This window comes from Vidua macroura, assembly GCF_024509145.1.
Source record: "Vidua macroura isolate BioBank_ID:100142 chromosome W unlocalized genomic scaffold, ASM2450914v1 whyW_random_scaffold_74, whole genome shotgun sequence".
Classification (NCBI taxonomy): domain Eukaryota; kingdom Metazoa; phylum Chordata; class Aves; order Passeriformes; family Viduidae; genus Vidua; species Vidua macroura.
In genome coordinates, this window is record NW_026530539.1 from 1,823,108 (window position 1) to 1,844,155 (window position 21,048).

Here is a 21,048-nt window from a genome sequence, read left to right on the forward strand (position 1 = left end):
GCATTTCAATATCGGTACCTAGCTAGAGTTAGTAGTTTTCTTTTAGTGTTGCCATGGGAACTAGGAAAGCCCTGCCCGTCTCTGGGGAACACCTGGAAACTGTTCATAACAAATCCCTCCTCTATTTCTTTGATTGGGCTTAAGCCCGCATCAACTTACAGTCTTTGGCTTTTGAGGGCTAACTTCTTTTGGCATTTGTATGCTTTCACTCAGGCCTGAGGGTAATTCTATTGTTCTTTAGGAACCAAGTTGTAACTCCTTTGGCTAAAGGACACTTAGTCTTATTAAACAATTACCAAGTACTTAAACCTTTTCTATGGTACTTTAACTCAGAAACAGTTCTTAACACCTTACTGTATATCAGCTTCTAGCAAGTCTTCTTTAAAGTTAATTTTAAGTCCTCTGGTTTCTTAATTACTGTCCATGCACAAGAGGAGGCGGGTGACACTGTTGGGTCTGGTCTGGCGTCAGGGGGTGGCACTGGTCCTTTAACTCTGGTGACGTGGGTCCAGCCTTTTTCTTGGGTCCGTACCGCAGTGTGTGTGGTGAGTAGTACCTGGAAAGGTCCTTCGAATTTGGGGGTTAATGGAGTGGTAGTGTACCAGGACTTTATCAACACCCAGTTCCCAGGACTGATGTTGTGCGCATTGGTGTCTAGAGGGGAAGTTTGGGGAAGATACCCCTTCTTCCTGAGGCCTTCTAGGGATTTTCCTATGACCTCTAAATATTTCTGGGTTGCTGCCTCCCCTTCCAGATAATCTGCTGTACTGAAAGGGGTGATTAAAAAAGGGAGTCCAAACATCATTTCATACGGAGAGACCCCCATGTCGGACCGAGGTCTGGTTCTGATGCGCAAGAGAGCGAGAGGTAAACACCTGAGCCAATTCATTTTTGTTTCTTCAATTAATTTAGTTAACACATTTTTAAGGGTTCTATTCATCCTTTCTACTCTTCCAGAGCTCTGAGGATGCCATGGGGTGTGTAATCTCCACCTTATCCCCAGGGCTTTTGTTACTTGATGCAAAGTTTGAGCAACAAAATGTGGACCTCGGTCCGAGTCAATGTTATTGACCAGGCCGTATCGTGGTATGATGTTTTCTAGGATTATTCTTGCAACTTCCTGCGCAGTTTCTTTTCTGGTTGGGAAGGCCTCCACCCAGTGAGTGAGATGATCTACGATCACTAGTAAATGTTTGTACCCCTGCACAGAGGGCATTTCAGTGAAATCTACTTGTATGTTTTGAAAAGGTCTCAAAGCAATTTTTCCTCCCCCATACGCAATTTTTCTCATTACCTTTTGGTCAGTTTTCAGGCAAATCGCACACCCTCTTGTGACTGCTTTCGCCAGATCATAAACTCCAAGGCATAAATTTTCCCGTAAAAAGTGGTCGCACAAACCTTGGATTCCCCAGTGGGTCAATTCGTGTAACTCTACTAGCACTCTTTGAGCTAGGGCTTTATTTAGGAACCTACGCCCATCAGGAGTTAACCATTCTCCTTGTTTCCCTTGATGTAATTCTAGTTCTTTTATTGTTTTTAATTCTTTTTCACTGAACCTCGGCTCTTCCTTTTTTCTTTCTCTACTTGGTCCTACTTCTATTTTAAAAGCTTTTACTGGGTTTCTTGGGTCTAAGGCTGCTTCTTTAGCTATCTGATCTGCTAATCGGTTTCCCTTTTCTTCACGGGTGTGTCCTTTCTGATGTCCCTTTATATGCACCACCGCTATCTCTGCGGGCTTTTGTAAGGATTCTAATACTAGTTTTATCAGTTTCTCATGTACTGGGTTCTTCCCTTTGGAGTTTAAGTAGCCACGTTCCTCCCAAATTTTTCCAAAGGTATGGATGATCCCAAACACATATTGCGAGTCTGTGTAAATAGTTCCTTGATCTCCCTTTAACAGATCTAATCCTCTTTTCAAAGCATAGACTTCACAACACTGGGCTGACCAGTTCGAGGGCAGTTTCCCTTTTTCCATGACTTTCATGTCTTCCCCATCTATGACAGCATATCCTGAGGCTCTTTTCCCTTCTACTACTCTTGAGGACCCATCTATAAAAAGGGATTTCCCGTATGGCAAGGGTACATCTTCTAAATCCTCTCTCACTTTGGTCTGTAGATTTATGAGTTCAACACAATCATGTTCTAGATCTGCTAGGGGTTCTCCGGTAAGAAATTGTGCAGGGTTTAGACATTTGGAGGTGACTAACTCTAAGTCCCCTGTGTTCATTAAGATGATCTCATACCTCAATATTCTAGAGTCAGTCAACCACTGCTGAGCTTTTTGGCTTAGCACTGTTTTGAGATCGTGGGGGGTGTGGACTTTAATTTTCCCTTGCAGAGTCAATTTTTGGGCTTCTTCTATCAGGATAGCTGCAGCTGCAATTACTTGTAGGCAAGTTGGCCATCCTCTGGCTACTGGGTCTAATAGTTTTGAGAGGTAGGCAATTGGTTTTTTTTGTCTTCCCCATTCCTGGGTTAATACCCCATATGCAATTCCCCCTTCTGTACTCACAAACAGATTAAACTCTTTCTTAAGGTCAGGCAGGCTTAGAACGGGTGCTGAGGATAGTTTATCTTTCAAGCCTCGTAGCTGTTCCTCATCCTCTTCTGTCCACTTTACAGGCTCAGAGTCTACTAATTTATCATAAAGGAACTTCACGCTTTTGGTGTATTGATCTAACCACAGTTTACAATAACCAACCAGGCCTAGTAGCTTCCTTACATCTCTCTTAGTTTTGGGAGCTGGGATAGACAGGATACCTGAGATTCTCTCGGGACTTAGTTTCTTATACCCCCCTCCAATTATGTGACCTAGGTAAGTCACTTCAGATTCTACAAATTGTAGTTTTTCTTGGGATACTTTTAGACCGTTTTCTCCCAGGAAATTTAGGAGTCGAACACTAGTGGTTTTTACCCGGTCTCGCTCATTTCCAGATACTAATAAGTCATCTACATACTGTAAGATCTGAGTGTTTTCTTCAGGGGTGAACTGCCCTAGTAGTTCCTCTAGTGCTTGCCCAAAGAGGTTTGGGGATTCTGTAAACCCCTGTGGGAGGTGTGTCCATCTTAGTTGTTGCTTTCTCCTTCTGTCAGGATCTTCCCCCTCAAATGCAAACTAGTCACGACATTCCTCTGCCAGCGGACATGCCCAGAAGGCATCTTTCAAATCTATAACTGTGAACCAGGCATGTTCCCTTGGAATTTGGCTTAAAAGGGTGTAGGGGTTGGATACTACAGGGTGTCTGGTAATAGTCTTCTTGTTTACTTCCCTTAAGTCTTGAACTAGCCTGTATTTCCCCTCTGCTTTTCTTACGGCTAGTATAGGAGTGTTATGGGGGGACATGCAGGATTCTAGAATACCTTGCTCTAAAAGTCGTTCGATCACTGGGGCTAATCTTCTCCTGCCCTCGGGGGATATTGGGTATTGCTTGACTCGGATAGGGGGTGTATCTTTTTGCATTTCTATTTTTATTGGCGTGATGTTCAAGTATCCACACTTACTCTCTTCTGCCCATACTCTGGGGTCTATTTCCTCTATGTCTCTCTGGGTCAGCCTCATGACCTGGACTACCATCCTCCCATCCCTCGGGATGATCCCTACCCCCAGTTGAACTTGCAAGTCTCTTCCCAAGAGGTTACTCCCTAAATTGGGCAGATAGATAAAGTCTGCCAAGCATTGTCTTGAATTCCCCTTGATTTCTATATTCTCAACTATAGATGCTTTAAATGGTCTTCCCTCTGCCCCTAAAACCTCACAGACCTTCTTCCCAATGGTGATTCCTACTGGTAACTTGTTTATACTGGACTTATCTGCCCCTGTGTCAACTAAGAACTCAAATTCTTCATAGTGGGGACCCACCTCAAAGTTTACCAAGGGCTCTTCTTGATGGTTCATTGGGTCCCTTAACTTATAGAACCCCTGACACCCCTAGTCATCTCCCCTTGAAATCTCTTCTAAGACTTCTTGTTCTCTATGCATTACCTCATCAAACTGAAACTTCTTACAATTCCTTTTAAGGTGTCCTATCTCACCACAGTAATAGCACCTCCTGTTGCTTTGTGAGGCCTCAGGTTTCCTGAACTCATTAAAGTTCTTATTTGTTCCATATGATGGTGTTGGTTGGTCTCTAATTTTTGGTAATGGCCCTGGTCTATTCTCACTTGACTTAGACGGCAGTGCTGGTGATCTGTCTGCTCTTATACTTTCTCGAGCAACTGCAACCATAATTCTAGCCTTAGTTTTGGCCTTTTCCTCTTCCCTCCTTAGATAAACTCTCAGGGCTTCTTTGAGCAGCTCATTCATATTCTTTTCTTGCCAGTCCTCCATCTTTTCTAGCTTCCGTCTAATATCGGGCCAGGATTTGGTGACAAACTGGACCTTCAAGAGGACTTGACCCTCTGGGCTATCTGGGTCTATATTTGAATATAACTGGAAATTTCGTTTTAGTCGGTTAAGCCATATTGCTGGCGTCTCATCCTTCTCCTGCGTACTATCAAAGGCCAATTTCGTGTTGCTTCCCCTAGGGATGGACTCTTTGATCCCTCTTATCATGAGTGACCTATAGTCTCTCATGTTTTGCCTTCCTTCTTCCTGGTTGGGATTCCAGTTGGGGTCTACTAAGGGTATCTTTTGGTCCCCTGGGGGCCCCAATCTATTTTCTCTTTCCCATATCTTCACCCCTGCCCTTCGGATTATCCGGACCTCTTCTGGAGAGAACAGAATGCTTAGAATAGAGTTAAGCTCTCCCCAGGTATAAATATTCGGCCCTAGAAATTGGTCTAACTGGTTAGATATTCCAACGGGGTCTTCTACTAAATTTCCTAGCTGTTTCTTAAATCCCCGGACTTTGGAAGCTGTCAGAGGTGCATCTACAAACCCAACTCCTCCAGCTACTCCACCCATGGGGACTTCCCTAAGGGGAAAGAGCCTTTCTACCTGTGGTGCTTTGGATCGGGTGTTACAATATGGCCCTCCTTCTAAGGCCCCATGTAGGGAGGTAGTAGTTGAGGCAGGCGCACTAGGCAAGGGAGCTCCCGTTGGAGAAGGGGAAGAGGGAACTGGGGAGGTGGTTGGAATAGAGGGGGGAAACCCGGGGAAAGGAATAATAGGAGGGGCCAAAGGATTAACTGGGGAAACTGTTGGGGAGGTAACAGGAGCAGAAGGGGGTAGGTAATCAAGGGGGTCCCATCTTTTTCTTTTTCTAGTCTCTTCTTCTCCATTTTCTTTGTCTTCTTCTCTATTTCTTTGTAACTTGCATATTCTCACAGTCTCATTATTTATAGAATTCTCCAGCCAGCAAGCTGCATAAGATAGTTGTTCTATATCAAGGTCCTCTCGGGTTTTTAGGTGTTGGTTTAGCTGATTACACATCCACTGATCTTGGGTTCCATACCATGGCCATTCTCCCTGTAATTCTAACTTCGGCCATACTTCTATACTGTAATGTATCATCTTACTCTTGTTTAGACCCTTCGTGGCTTCCAGAGAATCCCATTGGTCTAACAATTGCCCTAAGGCACTGTTAGGGGGAATCCTCTTGGCTTTTTCTTTGGAAGGATCTGCTCCTTTACTATAACCTCTTCCCATTTTCAGGCCTCAGAAAGAAAGGGAAAGAAAATACTTTAAATGGTGTATCTATGTAAAATGGAATATACTAACAGGCAATTAAAGCTCCATTCCCACAACTTAGCATTTTTAATCCCTTGCCTGAATTTAGTCTCTTTTAACTAAACCACGACTACCTTCTGGACACTTTACATTGTTTCTTGGTTAGGAAAATCATAGTCACATTCACATCTATTGTCCTCTGTTCTCTTGCTCTTCAGCCTAAGTTTTGGACTTCTTGTTGGACTTTCTAGGCTTGTACCCCTGCTAAGCCTCGCCCCCAACTCCTACTTGGTCCGTTGCCTAACATTCTTACTAGTCTTAGGAAGCTTGGTCTCCCTGCCGAGGTAAGGTCGAACGTCCTGCCTAGCCTTACACTCGAACTCCGGCCAAGCTCCCTTGCCTGACCCTACTAGGCTTGGGAAGCTTGGTCTCCCTGCCGAGGTAAGGTCGAACGTCCTGCCGAGCCTTACACTCGAACTCCGGCCAAGCCCCCTTGCCTGACTCTCCTACTAGGCTTGGGAAGCTTGGTCTCCCTGCCGAGGTAAGGTCGAACGTCCTGCCGAGCCTTACACTCGAACTCCGGCCAAGCCCCCTTGCCTGACCCTACTAGGCTTGGGAAGCTTGGTCTCCCTGCCGAGGTAAGGTCGAACGTCCTGCCGAGCCTTACACTCGAACTCCGGCCAAGCCCCCTTGCCTGACTCTCCTACTAGGCTTGGGAAGCTTGGTCTCCCTGCCGAGGTAAGGTCGAACGTCCTGCCGAGCCTTACACTCGAACTCCGGCCAAGCCCCCTTGCCTGACCTTACTAGGCTTAGCTTGCTTGCCTTCCTGCCTTTCTGCTTACTCGGGTTAGTGCCTGCTCTGACGGGGACATCCTGCCCTGCCTTCCAGGGCCATTCCCCTATCTGCTCTGACGGGGACCTCCATCCATGCCTGCCATGGGCATCCTACCTGCCCTGTTATCCTCTCCTGCCTGGTGGGGACATGCCTTTTTCCTGTTGGGGATATGCTCTCTGTCTGCCAGGTACATGTCACTCCTGCCTGCTAGGACACCCCGCCCTACCTGCCAGGGACATCCCACCTGCCATCCTATCCCATCCTGCCGGCACCGGGGACATGTCCTCTGGGACCTCCACATCCCACCTACCCTGCTGGAGGTATTCCCCTTGCCCTGATTGCCAGGGACTTACTTTGCCCATAGGGCACCTCCACACGCTCGGAGGAGGGCCTGCTTTACTTCTAAGGAGACGCCTCAGTCGCTCCTGTGTTCCACTCGCTTCCCCCCGTTCCCGGCCGGCCCCTTCGCAGGAGTCCGGAAACGCGGTACTAGCGGGTCCCTCTCACTTCGGGGGTCCGAGCTGCCGGCCCCCGTCTCACTCACTCACTCATTCGCTCGTCTCCCGGTTTTTCTTACCAATCCGTCGCTCCTCTGTGTTGCTCGTCTCACGCTGATCCTAGGGTCCGAAGGTAGCCAGCAACTCCCGAGGGTCCCTCGAAGCAGATGGTTGAGCTGTCCAGCTGCCTGGGGGTCCTCTTTGGGCGTGGCTATCCCGGACGAGCCCCCAAATTGAAATGAACAGGGCTAATGCCTTTATTAATGTTCAGCTCTTTATTAAAAAGATCAGCTGGGCAGGGGGCTCGACGCAGAGCTCGCCCCCGCGGTTGTAGCTTTCCCAGGCAGCCGGAAGGAAGGCAGCGTGCAGAGCCGGTCACTGGAGTCCCGAGCAGCAGCTGTCCTTTCTCCTTCCTTGTGGCACACCGGTGGCCCGAGGATGAGGAGGCGTGGTGTGCAGACTCTGTTGCTGAAGTCCAGAACAACAGCTGTCCCCGCTCCTTCCGTGGTGGCAGCACCAGGGCTCTCTGTCTCTCTATCACCCTACTTCTCAGAGCCTAATATAGTCTGTTCCTTCTTAGGTGATGGCGACAGTTAACAGTCAATCAGGGGATGTGTTTCCCTCTTCCTCAGCTAGGGCATTTGCCTGGATTTCTCTACTGTGTTCAGTTTCTGATTTATATTCTTTTTTCCCTCCTAAAAATACTCCCATGATCCTAAGGGGTTTCTATTTGCATGTTAGTCTCAGAGTGGCAGCGTGGAGGGGTGGGGGGCCGGTTGTCCCCAGGTAGTTTAGAGAAAACAAACAGAGCAATTAGCTAATTAGCATTTCAATATCGGTACCTAGCTAGAGTTAGTAGTTTTCTTTTAGTGTTGCCATGGGAACTAGGAAAGCCCTGCCCGCGTCTCTGGGGAACACCTGGAAACTGTTCATAACACCTACCACATGGCCAGCTCATCTTCAAGATGGATGCTCAGTCTTTTATACTCCTGGGGGGTTGCATCAGCCAACCCTGGCCCCTCCCAAAGTCTGTCAGTTAACTCTTCTTATTGGTGGAGACTGCTTTCTTGTAACTTGATTGGAAGGTGAGGTGTTGTCATGCCGCACCCCCCTAGCAACAAGCTTTTCTGTTTCCAACTGCCCCATGTAAGGGGCATGTGTGCACGCCTTCTTTTTACCTGTCCTAGACAGCCCAGGCTGTCTGATGGCAACAGTACAGAGGGAGGGGGGGAAGGGGACTATGGGGAGAACAGAGGTCATCTAAACTACAATAACATAGCTATATATCAATAAAGCTTCTCTTAATATTCACACAATATTCATCCCTTAATTGTGAGAGCAAATCATCTCATTATCCATCTATAACATTGCTATGAACTACATTCCTAGATGCTTAATTTTCTTAGATACCTGGAAATAAAGGACATGTACTGGTAAAGCAAGATTAGCATTTTAAATAATGACATCTGTGTATAACTTCTTATTTTTATAGTTAAAGAAAAACTAACTGCAGATCCTGATAGTGAGATTGCCACAACCAGTCTGCGGGTATCTCTGATGTGTCCTGTAAGTACATCTGAAAATTAACAGATACAGATTTCTATTTTTATATTTAGTGCAGAGTTGGGCTGCTTTTAAAAAGACCCACTTTAGAAACTTCACTTGCTTTTGTTATATACTGATTCAATAATATAAAATAGTGGGGAGAAGGGTGCATCTACAAGCACCTGATTGTAGCAGCATTCACCCAACTACAGTTTGGAACTGTGAATGCCTTAGATGTAGCACAGTCAGAATCAAATTGCTACTTGTGTGTGTATAGTGAGGTCTTTAAAAGGAGTAATCTCATATTGAGGTGTTGAGACTAATTGGGCAGGGTGACAGAATAATTAAAGGATACAGTGGTAAATAAAACTTCAGATCTGCTCATCTTGGTGGTATTGCTTATACTGTCAGCTACTATAACAAACAAGAAAGATTGATCATTGTGTAACAAGGCAACACTGCCTTGGGATTTCTCTTCCCAGGTAGAAACTGGCCTTGTGTTTGTTACTGGTCTGTCAGTTAAACATTTAAATTAGTCTAACATGTAACTGGACCTCAGAAAAACCCTTTAAATATTTGGTTAAAAGAAAATTATAAAAGCGGGTATTTCATTTTAAAAATCCTGGAAATAATGTTGATGCAGGTCCATTAGAAATATTTCTGACAACTCAGTGGAGATTTTGAGGATGACTTTATTGTTCCTTTAAGTGTACTGTAAGTGCTTTGATAGGGTGGATTTGCTTGCAGTCCCCTTAGCCCTGGGCACCCTCTGTGGTGAGAAGAGACAGTTGTTAGCTATCCAGGCCTACTTCACTGTCTTCTGTTCTGACTCTCTAAATGCATCTTCTGCAGCTGGGAAAAATGAGACTGACAATCCCCTGCCGGGCTGTTACTTGTGCACACCTGCAATGCTTTGATGCTGCTCTTTATCTTCAAATGAATGAAAAGAAGCCTACCTGGATCTGCCCTGTCTGTGACAAAAAGGCAACTTATGAGAGCCTAATATTAGATGGGTAAAAGACTGGGTTTGCAGATTACACAATCACTTAACATTTTTCATTATGTACTCAATAGCAACTTTTGTGACTTGAGGTTTAGCTGTTTCATATTATTTTCTTTGTCAAAATACTTTAGACTGAGAGGAACTGACTGTTAATTTCTCTTACCATGTAACGAACTGCATAAGTTTATCTCCCAACTGCGTTATCAAACTCATGAGCCTCAGTATATTTCCTCTGAACAAATCCAAGTCTGATATTTAAGGATAAGTCTCCTTTTTATGTGACCTTATCTCCGAGGCTATTAACTTTAAAATTCAACTTTTAACTCATAACAAAGTATCAAACTTGGTTCAAAGTATGATTATTTTTGCTTCTGTATTGAAATCTATGCATTGCAGTAATGTTGGAGTGGAATATGGGTAGGCTGGGATATTCTTTTAGTTGTCAATGTCTGCAAAGTCTATAATTACAGGCTTTCAGGTAAAAGGAACTAGAGAGAGAGCACATGCAATGAATGGAAGGTGAACATAATTGGCTTTTCCACTCTCCTTTTCAGTTAGAATAAAAATTTCACTTGGAATCAAAAATGAAACCACTCGGCCCTCTTTTTCAGGCTCTTTATGGAAATCCTTAATGAATGTTCAGATGTGGATGAGATCAAATTCCAAGAAGATGGCTCCTGGTGCCCCATGAGGCCAAAGAAAGAAGCTATGAAAGTCTCAAGTCCACAGTGCACCAAAATAGAAAGTATGTATATATGGGTACTGATTGCAAACCAACTTAGATATTTAGATGCAGCTTGGATAATGTTTGAATGTTGGTGTTTGTTTACTGGAGGGCTTAATACTTCTAACCTTCTTGTCATATAAACTAAAAAGAAAGGGTTGTGTCTCTAAAAGTATGCAATTTTGGGCTTTGTCTTTGCTCTTTATATTAGCAGTTAAGAAAGCAAAAGGTTGTTCTTGTTTTAGGTCCTTAAATTGATAAGTGAAAACTAAAACTTGTGTTTTAATATTCTCAGCATGACACAATGTCATGGGTTGACATTGGCCAAATGCCAGGCATCCACAAAAGATGCTCACTCACTCCCCTGCTGCAGCTGGACAGAGGAGAGAAAATTTACCAAATGGTTCATGAGTTGAGATAAGGACCAGGAGAGATCACTCAGTAAATACCATCAGAGGAAAAACAGGCTCAACTTAAAGATATAAGGTGAATTTATTGCTAACAAAATCAGAGCAGGATAATGAGAAGTAAAACAAGCCCTTAAAAACACCTTCCCCCACCCCTCCCTCCTCAGCTCTACCTCCTACCTCAGCAGCGCAAGGAGGCAGGGAATAGGCGTTATGGTCAGTTCATCACCCGAGTCTTCTCCTGCTGTTCAGGGAGAGGAGTTGTTCCCCTGCTCCACTGTGGGATCCCTCCCATGGGAGACAGCTCTTTGTGAACTGCTGCAACATGAGTCCATCCCACGGGCAACAGTCCTCCCCAAACTGCTGTGGCTTGGGTCACTGTTCCATGGGGTGCAGTCCTTCAAGGACAGGCTGCTCCAACCTGGGAGTGGGGCTCCTCTCTCCACAGGTCTCCCACAGGATTACAGCCTCCTCCCAGGCATCCACTCACTCTGGCATGGGGCTTCTCCATGGGCTGCAAGTGGATCTCTGCATCCTCCATGAACCTCCATGGGCTGCAGGGGGACAGCCTCTTCACCGTGGTCTTCACCACGGCCTGCAGAGGAATTTCAACTCCAGCACCTGGAGCACCTCCTCCCCCACCTTCTTCACTGACCTTGGTGTCTGCACAGTTGTTTTCCCTCACATGTTCTCACTCCTGCCCTTCTCCAGCTGCAATTACAACTGCACCACAAATTTTGTTTTGATTTATTCTTAAATATGTGATTCACAGAGATGAGTGGTGGAATGTATTGGTTTTACATGGCCTGTTTTTTTGTAGTGGAGGGCCACAGAGGTGGCTTTTGTGAGAAGCTGCTAGAAGCTTCCACCATGTCCAGCAGAGCCAATCCCTGATGACTCCAAAGATGGACATGGTGCTGGCCAAGGCTGGACCAATTAGAAATGGTGGTAACACCTCTGTGATAATATATTTAAGAAGAAATCTAAGCAAAGTTTGTGGTCCAGTTGTAATTCCAGCCTCAACCAGCGTCAACCCTCTACACACAGAATACTTATAACACAGTTCATGGCCATAGCATTCTCTGTAGTGGCCAGGAAGATAATCTGGTTCTGTTGCAGATAGAAACTGCTGATATCAAGAGCATTTAGAAAACAGTGATGTTCTATTATCTTCTTCAGGTTCCAGTATTTTTAGGAAACCCTGTTCTGTGACAGTGGCCAATGAAATAAACAAGAAGAAAGTTGATGTTATTGACTTGACAGTAGAAAGCTCTTCTGATGAAGAGGAAGATCCTCCTGCCAAAAGGAAGTGCATATTTATGTCTGAAACACAAGGAAGCCCAACCAAAGGGTTTGTCAATTTTAAAGTTAGTTGTAATTCTGTAATGTCTCAGATAAACTGATCTGTAGAGAAATGGATTTGTAATCTCTCTTCAGGATCCAGCTCCACACTTCCAGAGGAGAATTTCTAGGCCTCTCCTTGCAGAAGGTTGTATTGATACAGTACCTTTGTACAGGCAAAACACTATTAAATAGTTTTACATATCACAAAAAACTTGTGCTCACTGTTGCTGTGTTTGCAGGGCCATTTCTCCATAGAAAAGGAAGTTGATTAAGATAATGGACAAGATTCTTCTGAGAAAGTAGATTATGCCAAGTGGAGGAGCTTTATGCATTCTTATTAAGTTAGTGTCATCTTAAGGCTTTTTTCTCACTGTTATACCCTTTATCTAATCTGCTCTGGTGCCCAGGAAATGAGGCTATGTTGTGTTTTTCATCCATCCTGTCAGTCTTGGAAGGGAGGCGCTTTGCTGTTTTGAATCAAGATAAGCTTTTCCTCCTCTATTACACTATGGAATGTCTTGGACACTGTTGTTGGCCATGGTTATCTGTCAGTCCTGCAACTTGGTTAGCACAACCAATAATTTCCCAAGTACTCTGTCAACTGCTCCATCTTTGTTATCATGCCTGACTTCAGTGGCAGGCTTAACCAAGTTCTTTACTGTTGTGTCACCTGTCTGTCCCAGTCTGTGCACCTTGGTTGCAGGTACTGTTTGTGGCTTTCATAACATTCTTGCTCATAGCCCGTAGGGCACAGGAGACCTGCATGGAGTGAGGGGCACTGGTTAGGCTCACCAGTGCTCACTGCTCCACGAGGTGATTCCAAGCATCAGGTTTTAGTAATGAGTTGTTAGTGTTGCATGAGTTGTGTTTCTGTCTCTCACTGTAGTGGCTAATGTCTTGTGCTAAAATAATAGTAATATAAACAAACCCCTTCTGTTTTGCCAACTCTTGAAGTAATGAGTAGGTGTACTGTGTCTCTAGTTCACAGAAATGTGTGATTTTTGGTGAGCAAATAGTTGGTCATCTTCAACCACTTTCAGCAGTGATACTGAAATTCTGTTGCTTTTCGTGAGGATTGTGGAGGAGTCCCTCTGCAAGAGACACGGTTTTTAATTTTTATAAGAAAAAGTAACTGCAAATACATCTCTTAATGAAGTTTCAGAAAGCACCAAATCTTGATTCCATGCTCCTGTGCTTGTTTGAGATGGCTATGTGCAACCGTAATTGTAGAGGGACTGAGTTTTCTTGTCTCTCTGTGAGCGGTGTGTTTTCCTTGTGTCCTCGTTTGAAAAGACAGGAGTCTGTGAAGGAAGGCAAGGGCCTCCCGTGAAATGGAAAAGGTAAACCCCCTCCCTCCAAATTACCACAATTTCAAAATAAAAAAGGCTCTCAGGCAAAGATATGGGAATGGGAATAACAGTTCTTTACTAGGAAAAAAACTAAATTTAAAAAAAATCTAATTAGTACAAACAAAACTACTGATAGAGTCAGAAACCTGACACCCTGAGGAGTCAGGGTGTTGGTGATAGTCCAGTTAAATGGTGGCTGCTCCTCCTGCTCCTGGAGTGGCAAATGAAATGCTGCTGGAGCGATGATCCAGTAGAAGGGTGTAGTTTTCTCTGAAGGTCTGGTGATAGAGCAGATGTGCCTGGTCTTCCTCTGGGAATCCAGTGAAAAGGCTGAGTTGCTGTCTCAAGAAATGCTGATTTTATGCAGGTAGGGATGCTTGGCTCCTCCCTCTGGGTGGAGCATCTCACAATGGGATGATGTAACTTTATCAGTCATGCAGTGAGCCATTCAATGGCCCATTAACAGAAGATATCTCCCCGGAGGGAGACATTGTTCTTGGAAAAGATAAGAAAACTGCCCAACAGATGGCAGATAGAATATATGCTTATCTTACAAGCCAGGACACCTTGCTATTTGGGTATGGATATGGCATGTTTTCTTTCTTCAAATCCAAGTCAAAGCCAGGCTTTTGGGGAATAGCTTATCTCCTGTAAACAATGTTTCCTGAATGCTAGTTTTGGCAAAACTGTGGAGTGTCTTCTTATAGGCAGAAACAATGTAGGCTGAAGTATAAGATGCTTGAGAAGGAAGGGTCTGAAATCCAAGGTTTTGAATTCAGAAGTAGCAAGGCAGCAGTCTGGGGAGGAAGACATGAGTGTATAACACTCATGACTGTTGGGTTGCAGGGAGCAATGCAGAGCAGTTGGGAACGGGATTCTGGGTGTTTCCATCTGACTTGGAGTTTATGAAATATTTTATGCATATGGCTGGTGCCTGAATGCCTGTAGTGTCATCTTTAACAGTTCTGTGAAGTAATTGGGAAGCAGGTGAGGATGCAAAAGGGTTTTAACTAGCTGCATGCTCTTGGAGAGCTGAACTTAGCTTGGGCTCAGGCTGTGAGTAAAGATGGGTTTTGATATTTAACTCCCATGTGTAATCTGTGCTTCGGGGGCTGAATAATGGTCAGTTGCGCCCTGGGCGTGACAGATTGTCACTGAGGAACAGTTATGTAGAGAAATAGAAGCAAGCACTCTCCTTCTGGCTCTGGCTACCTGCACATCCCTTCCAGGGTACTCCACAGATAGATTACTTACTACATTACTTTCTCTGAATGGTAGACTGCTATAAATGACTCCAGCACTGTACTTTGTTTTAATGCTAACTTGCTCTTATGTCACAGCTGCTCTTGAGAGCCAAGATAGGGTCATGTTATTATGAAGACTGTTATGAAAGATGAAATTAGAGTTGGAATACTGTACAGTGAGTAGTCATGCTATAGTTGTATTATAACATAGTGACCGTGTGGATGAGAGTGCACAGTGGTGCATAATTTCTTTTTGGTAACTAACAGCCAGGTTGTTTGTAATTTCCCATGCTGTTTGAAACAGGGTTCTTGTGTATCAGCCACCTACTGTCAGAGTGCCCAGCATGACAATGGTTGATGCTGCTGCTATTCCACCTTCATTAACAGACTCCCCAGTACCATTCCATCATCCACCAATATCCAGTATTTCATCAGACTTGCCAGGTAGGTGGTGCTTATTTTTCACGTGTATTTTGACAGCATTATTAACTTGCGGGGAGGGTAAAAATTGGAGAATTGATCAACTGTTTTTAATGGAACAAGACTATATGCAGTATTGCACTGATGTGATGTCTAGACAAGCCCAGTACAGACTTTTTTCCAGTTTCAGATTGCATTTCACAACAGTGATGTGACAAACATTGCTTCTGGGGTACAAACTGTCACTTTGGAATGGCAACCAGAAACACTTCTTGCTATATTTACTTTGTGTAAACATCCGATGGTTATGTGTTTTAGATGCGAGGGAGAGTAGCTACTTCTTTAAATTAATAGATGTGTGATGGCACTGACTCATCCAAACCCTAGATGTAGATATTCTGCTAAATTATTGTAGTGGTGCTCTCTCTAGACTGTATGAAAAAGGTGTTAAGGTGAGCTACAATCTGTAAGCTGACATCTATTGACTTTCTTTACCTAGACATACCCTAAATGCCTATGATGTATTCTTCAACACTGCTGCTAAATATCAGACAAAAGGTGGGGATACTGATTGTTTTCTATCCTGGCTCTTTGAAAAAACACTGTATATAGGGACTCTGGGGGCTCTCTTTGCTGGCTGTAACAAACCCAGAGCCCAGGAAATGGTGACTTGTGCTGACAGGTGTCACATTGCCCTCCTGTACTTCTCCTCTCCCCCTTTAATTGCCTGTATTAATTTCTGCCCTAAAACATCGCCCATTTTTTTCCCTCTTCTTTCAGCACCAGTTTGGCAGTGAAATGGATATAATTCCCCTTGTTTCTCTGTCCATTTTGTTTCCCTTACTGCTCCCTCCTTCTACTTCTCCCTTGTTAAGAAATTGGTTGCCTTCCCAAACTGGATAGGAGAGAAAGCTCAGAGAGCAGAAATCAAGAACTGTTGTCTATCTCTATTGACTGAAGTTCTAGAATGTGCAAGACCAAAAGAAGCTGTCAATTCTGTAAAAGCAGCTAAGCTTAAATCTCCTTCAAATTTTTTCTCTAATGGAAAAAAGGGAGATGTCACTGGCCAGAACAGATTTGGAGGTGAGAGGAGAGGGAGGGAAGAAGTTTACAATTTTTTTCTGTTGGCATAGCAAACACGAGGCCAATATTTAACAACAAAACAAAAAAAGGCCATAATTTCTCATTGGTTTCATCATTTTAAACATCTTTCCCTAAATGCTTACACGCTACTGGTATAAAAGATGGACGCTAGTTGTCACTGATCTTAGAGGATATACCTTGAACTACTTGTAGTTTCCTCTTCTTTGTTCCTTTTATTTGTCTAGACACAAAATAGGGATGATATTAAAAATGTTTTCTTATTAACTGCCCATGGGTGGAGGAAGAGATCTGCTGCTTGGTTTTGGACTTGTGCATGTTGTGACTTTACTTCATTCCAGCATCTTTAATGTGATGATACTCTTCATGTCCCAGTTTGGCCAAGTCAGGTACAATATGTAGTGAAACTTGCATTATGAACCAACAGCTCCAAATGGTAACCTCCATCTAAGCAACCACATTGAACCACACAGCAATATCCAGTGAATATTACATCATTGTGTCATCCTCATTCTTAAAAAGAGACACATGTACTAGATAACTCGTTTTGCTGCTGTCTGAGGTAGTCATTGAGAGTGGTGTCACAGTAGTATATTCCATTTAGAAACTGTGCAACAATTGCAAAATCTGTTCTATGACCACAAAAAAAGTTCCTTAAATTTGTTGTGTATTCATAAAAGGAAGACTCATAAATTTATTATCCTTCTTTCTAGGATTGAATTTTCTTTCACTAATCCCAGTTGATTCACAGGTATGTTTCTGAACTGATGTGAGGTTAATTTTCAAGTCTCTTTTTTGTGACATACTGCTCAAATAACTATCACATTTATGCAGTCCACTTGCTTAGACCTCACCATAGACCAGGAAAATCCATTTTCCCAACAAGAGGTGGTAATGAAAATGCATTAAGGGAGGATTGAGTTTAGCCTTATTATGATAAATCCAGGCATGGAAACTCAGTCTTTATTGGTAGTTTGCCTTTCTAGGCAAAGCAGATACTTGCACAGCACTAACTTAAATACAGTCAGGGTGGTGAGGCAGTGGGATAGGTTGCCTAAAGAAGATGTGGATGCCCCATCCCTGGAAGTGTTCAAGGCCAGGTTGGATGGGGCTTTGAGCAACCTGGTCTAGTGGAAAGTGTCCCTGCCCATGGCACGGGTTTGGAACTAGGTGGTCTTGAAGGTCCCTCCCAACCCAAACCATTGTGGGATTCTATGGTCATGTACTTCATGCTCTTAGTTTATGCTGTCTATCTGTAGGCCAGATTAAGCTTTGTAAATAGACCTCATTGATTGTTATTTCTGTTATTTTTTATATTAGTAGGAGATTAGGTTGTAAAGAAAATATTTTCATTCATTTGAAGGGCACATGACTGAATACTTTTTTAATAAATTCTTCCATGCAACACTTCAACTCCATTGGCTTTGGATTATATGGAAATTTTGTAGGTCATAAGGAACCAGGTGGTATTTTTCCTTCCCTGGAAATTTAAGCTTTACACCATTAGGGAGAACAATTTTTACTGTAACTAGATTCCTATGCAGACGGACTACAGCCTTGAAATGTGGGGGAATATCAGCTCCCTAACTAAGACAAGAGGATCTGAAGCAGACTCTCTTTTTCACCTCTGTCACTAGAGTAAAACAGTAGTAGGTCTCTTAGAGTAGAGTTGACTTTCTGATGTCTTAAAAATGAAGGATGAACTTCCTCCTTTTCTTTTCACTTACTGCATCTTGCAATACTCTGTGCCTGACCTTGAGCTCTGAACTGCCAAAAACGGGAATAACAGAAGTTTGTTCATGCAGAAGACTGCAAGCAGGTATGCTGCTATGAACTGTCCATTTTGGACAGTTCAAACAGCTCAGGCTCAGTTTCAAACATATGCCCGAGATTTGAATACACAGGGTAAGAGAAAATAAAGTGTGTCAAACAACATGTACGTGGGGTGTCTTATCTTCTTCTTCAACATCTGGCAACCTTGTTCTGTTTCTAAATGCTTAGAATGTTCAGCTCTGAAATGGCTTGTCTTTCACTTCAGGAAATTTAAATCAACTCAAGAATTTTTCCTTATCAGACTTGATCAGGGCTCATTTATCACTACTAAAATGTTTAGATACCTGCATATATTGTTGCAGGTGTATACTATGAAAATGTTGATTACTACAGCTGCTGCTATTTGAGGGGATGAAATTATTCTAACCTCCATTGAAGGAGCAGAAAGCATTTTGCTACCTTTTATGATGAAAGGAGCCTGAAATAGACAGTTTGGCCTGGTACCTATGGGCAGTGAACATTCTCAAAATGTTAAGGGTTTTTGTGAGTGGGGTTTTTTTTGTGGACATGATAGTGTTTCTTCATGCACTAATAAATGTTCAAGCTAACTATTTAATAAGAAAAACAAAAAGGGGAGGATGAGGGAGAAGGACTCATGGCTCATCTTTGCTTGATTGCTTGCTGGTTTGCAGAACTCTGTTTTTTGCTATGCATGTGTTAACAAGGTTCTGATAATAAAATATTTTGTGCTTGTCGCTCTTCAGAGTATACATTTCCCTTGTGCAGTTAATCTCTTCATTCCTCATTGTTTCAAGCAGTACTGTCCTCCTATGTTTTTGGATAATCTCACCTCAACCTTAACAAGCAATGTACCTGGCAGCATCATCACATCAACCAGCCACCACGAGAGCAGCACACATGTTAGCTCCTCCAGCATGAGCAAGACAGAAGTGATAACCAGAAGCAAAGGCAGTGCTCCTGACATCATCTCACTGGACTGAAACAAGGGGCAGCACAGGACTCCCAGAGAAATTGCACAGAGTTGCTGCTTATATCTCTGGAAATTCATAATCTCTGAAGTTATTCTGATATTTATTGAAAGCATTTTCCTTCTGGAAAATGGAGTAAATTCATCAACACCAAACAGAAGTGATAGATTTTTTTTTTTTTCCTTGCTCATTAAACAGCTGGCATAGAAAAGGCCCCTTCATAACATGCATTTATGCTTTTGGTTTGTTCTGGGGAAACTTTGTTGCTGGGTGGATACCACAAATGGTTTTTAATTTTGTTGTAAAACACAGCAATACTGTAAAAACAAACAAAAAGCTTTTACATAAAAAAGGGCACTTAAGTACTCTAGAATAATGTGGATATTCTCAGCTCAGTCAGAGAGAAAGAGAAAGGTTTTCTAACCAGGCAAGAGCCTGGGAAACAGTTGGGCAAGAATGTAAATAATTCTCTAATCTACCTTGTTATTCACATTGTTTATAGATATGTCCTGCCACTGTGCGTCATTCACTGCCCACCAATGGTGTGGGATGTTTTTACTCTAAGACCAATGAAATTAGTCTTCTCGATGTTCTCTATATATAGAGCGGTACATTTGAAATAAAGGAGAGAGTTCATTTTATTAGCCTTCTGATCTGGAGTTCTGTGTTCCCGTCCTGCTCAACAGCATCAGAATAACAACAACCTGGACAAAGGTGCAGAAGTGTATGCATTGGTGAATTTTTAATATTTTCACTGAGGCCTGTAATAAACTTCATTTAAGACCATGAAGATTTGAAATAACCATTACTTGTGTTGTATGTCTCTTGTTCCCCATCTCCCCCTTAACTGGGGACATTGGGGAAGCCAGTGTAAATGGGATTGTTTGGTTTGGGGTTTTTTCCCTAATTTCATGTTTTTCACAAATGCAACAAAATCCTAAGCTGTTATGACTTAATGTTCTTTGGTCTGGGGCAAAGACAGACTATCTATGCAAATCCTGCATTACACAGTCTCTGTGCTGTCATGTCGGAATTAGGACACATCCCCACTACTGTGGTAGTGGGATTTTGAAGTTTATGTTTAAGAAATTGTTTAAAATAATTGTAATGTTTTTTTCCTATTCACCCCTGTTCAGTTTTCCTAATAGTCTCTCCCCAAAGTTGTTTTCCACCTGTTTTCCCGCCTTTCCCCATATCAGTCCTGGTGTATACCTCCCTTATTTCCAGATCCTTCCCTGTCCGTCTTCCAAATCCTGCCCCTGCAGCTTGTCTGTCATTATTTGCTACACCCATTTATCTAGAATCTTCATTGTCAGTTATAATATTTTCTTTCACTCATTGGTATATTAAGTATGCACTCTCCCCGTCCCTATTGGTTTTATGTTTATATATATCCACTCCATACTCCTCCTATCTAGCCCTTGATTTATTGTTAGGCTGTCCCCCCTCCCGGGGGCAGCCCCCCTTTAAAAGCCGCCATTTTTCTTTACTTCGTGCCCTTTGCTTTTCCCTTTACTTCGAGTTGTTACACTGTATCACCTGTGTCACTGCTCCCTGTGCGGGGAGAAATAAAGACTGCTCGGAGACGCAAGCAAGGGTCCTTCCCTCTTCCTTTGCCTCGATCCTTCGACGTGGGTCCACTCTTACTGGCCGCTTCTGTCGGTAAGGAACCACAGCCGACGGCCAAACTGCTACCCTCTGCCAGCCAGTGGCTGAGGCGGGGAGTGCACCAAGGGGAAAGTGGGTCGGAGCTTGCCGGCAGCCTGTGCCACCCCCTTCTGTGACTGAGGTGCAGTGTCACACTACCAAAATCTCCAAACTATGCACAATTGAATGTAGTTGAATTTCTGGTTCGAGAATTTTAAGAGGTGATAGGAAAAAAAGCCTTTAACTCAAATTTAGATTATTAAGTACTCTTTGAAACTGCCAGATGATCAAGCGAAGTGTGTGCTTTCTATGGCAGCTGTAAGAAGAAAAAAAAAGGAATTGCTTTTTCCAGTGCAGGATTACTTAACAGGATTTCACACTTGTGGTTTCTGTCACTTCAGTAACATCTGTATTCTGTGTGGGAATACTGCACTCTGACTTGCTGTGGGGGAGGCTTGACTTTTTGGAAGATAGAAGCTATAACTGCACAGTATTTCCACAGTGTTTCTGGGGGTAACCTCAGCAGTACTCTATATGGAAGGGGTTACAGATCAGGAAAATA

The 21,048-nt window shown here is 43.3% G+C and overlaps 1 protein-coding gene across 2 annotated transcripts in view; it reads left to right on the forward strand.

Annotated features, from left to right (window-relative positions):
- The window catches only part of LOC128822769 (E3 SUMO-protein ligase PIAS2-like), a 52,198-nt gene extending 33,347 nt beyond the window's left edge, over positions 1–18,851 (forward strand). The window contains exons 7-13 of one of the 2 annotated variants that reach the window (XM_054004579.1): positions 8,433–8,506; positions 9,338–9,498; positions 10,100–10,233; positions 11,799–11,970; positions 14,861–15,000; positions 16,791–16,828; positions 18,666–18,851. In XM_054004579.1, the coding sequence (XP_053860554.1) occupies positions 8,433–8,506; positions 9,338–9,498; positions 10,100–10,233; positions 11,799–11,970; positions 14,861–15,000; positions 16,791–16,828; positions 18,666–18,851 (905 nt within the window). The remainder of the gene's footprint in view (positions 1–8,432; positions 8,507–9,337; positions 9,499–10,099; positions 10,234–11,798; positions 11,971–14,860; positions 15,001–16,790; positions 16,829–18,665) is intronic. The other variant, XM_054004578.1, reaches the window with a different exon arrangement.
- Positions 18,852–21,048: the final 2,197 nt, after the last annotated feature.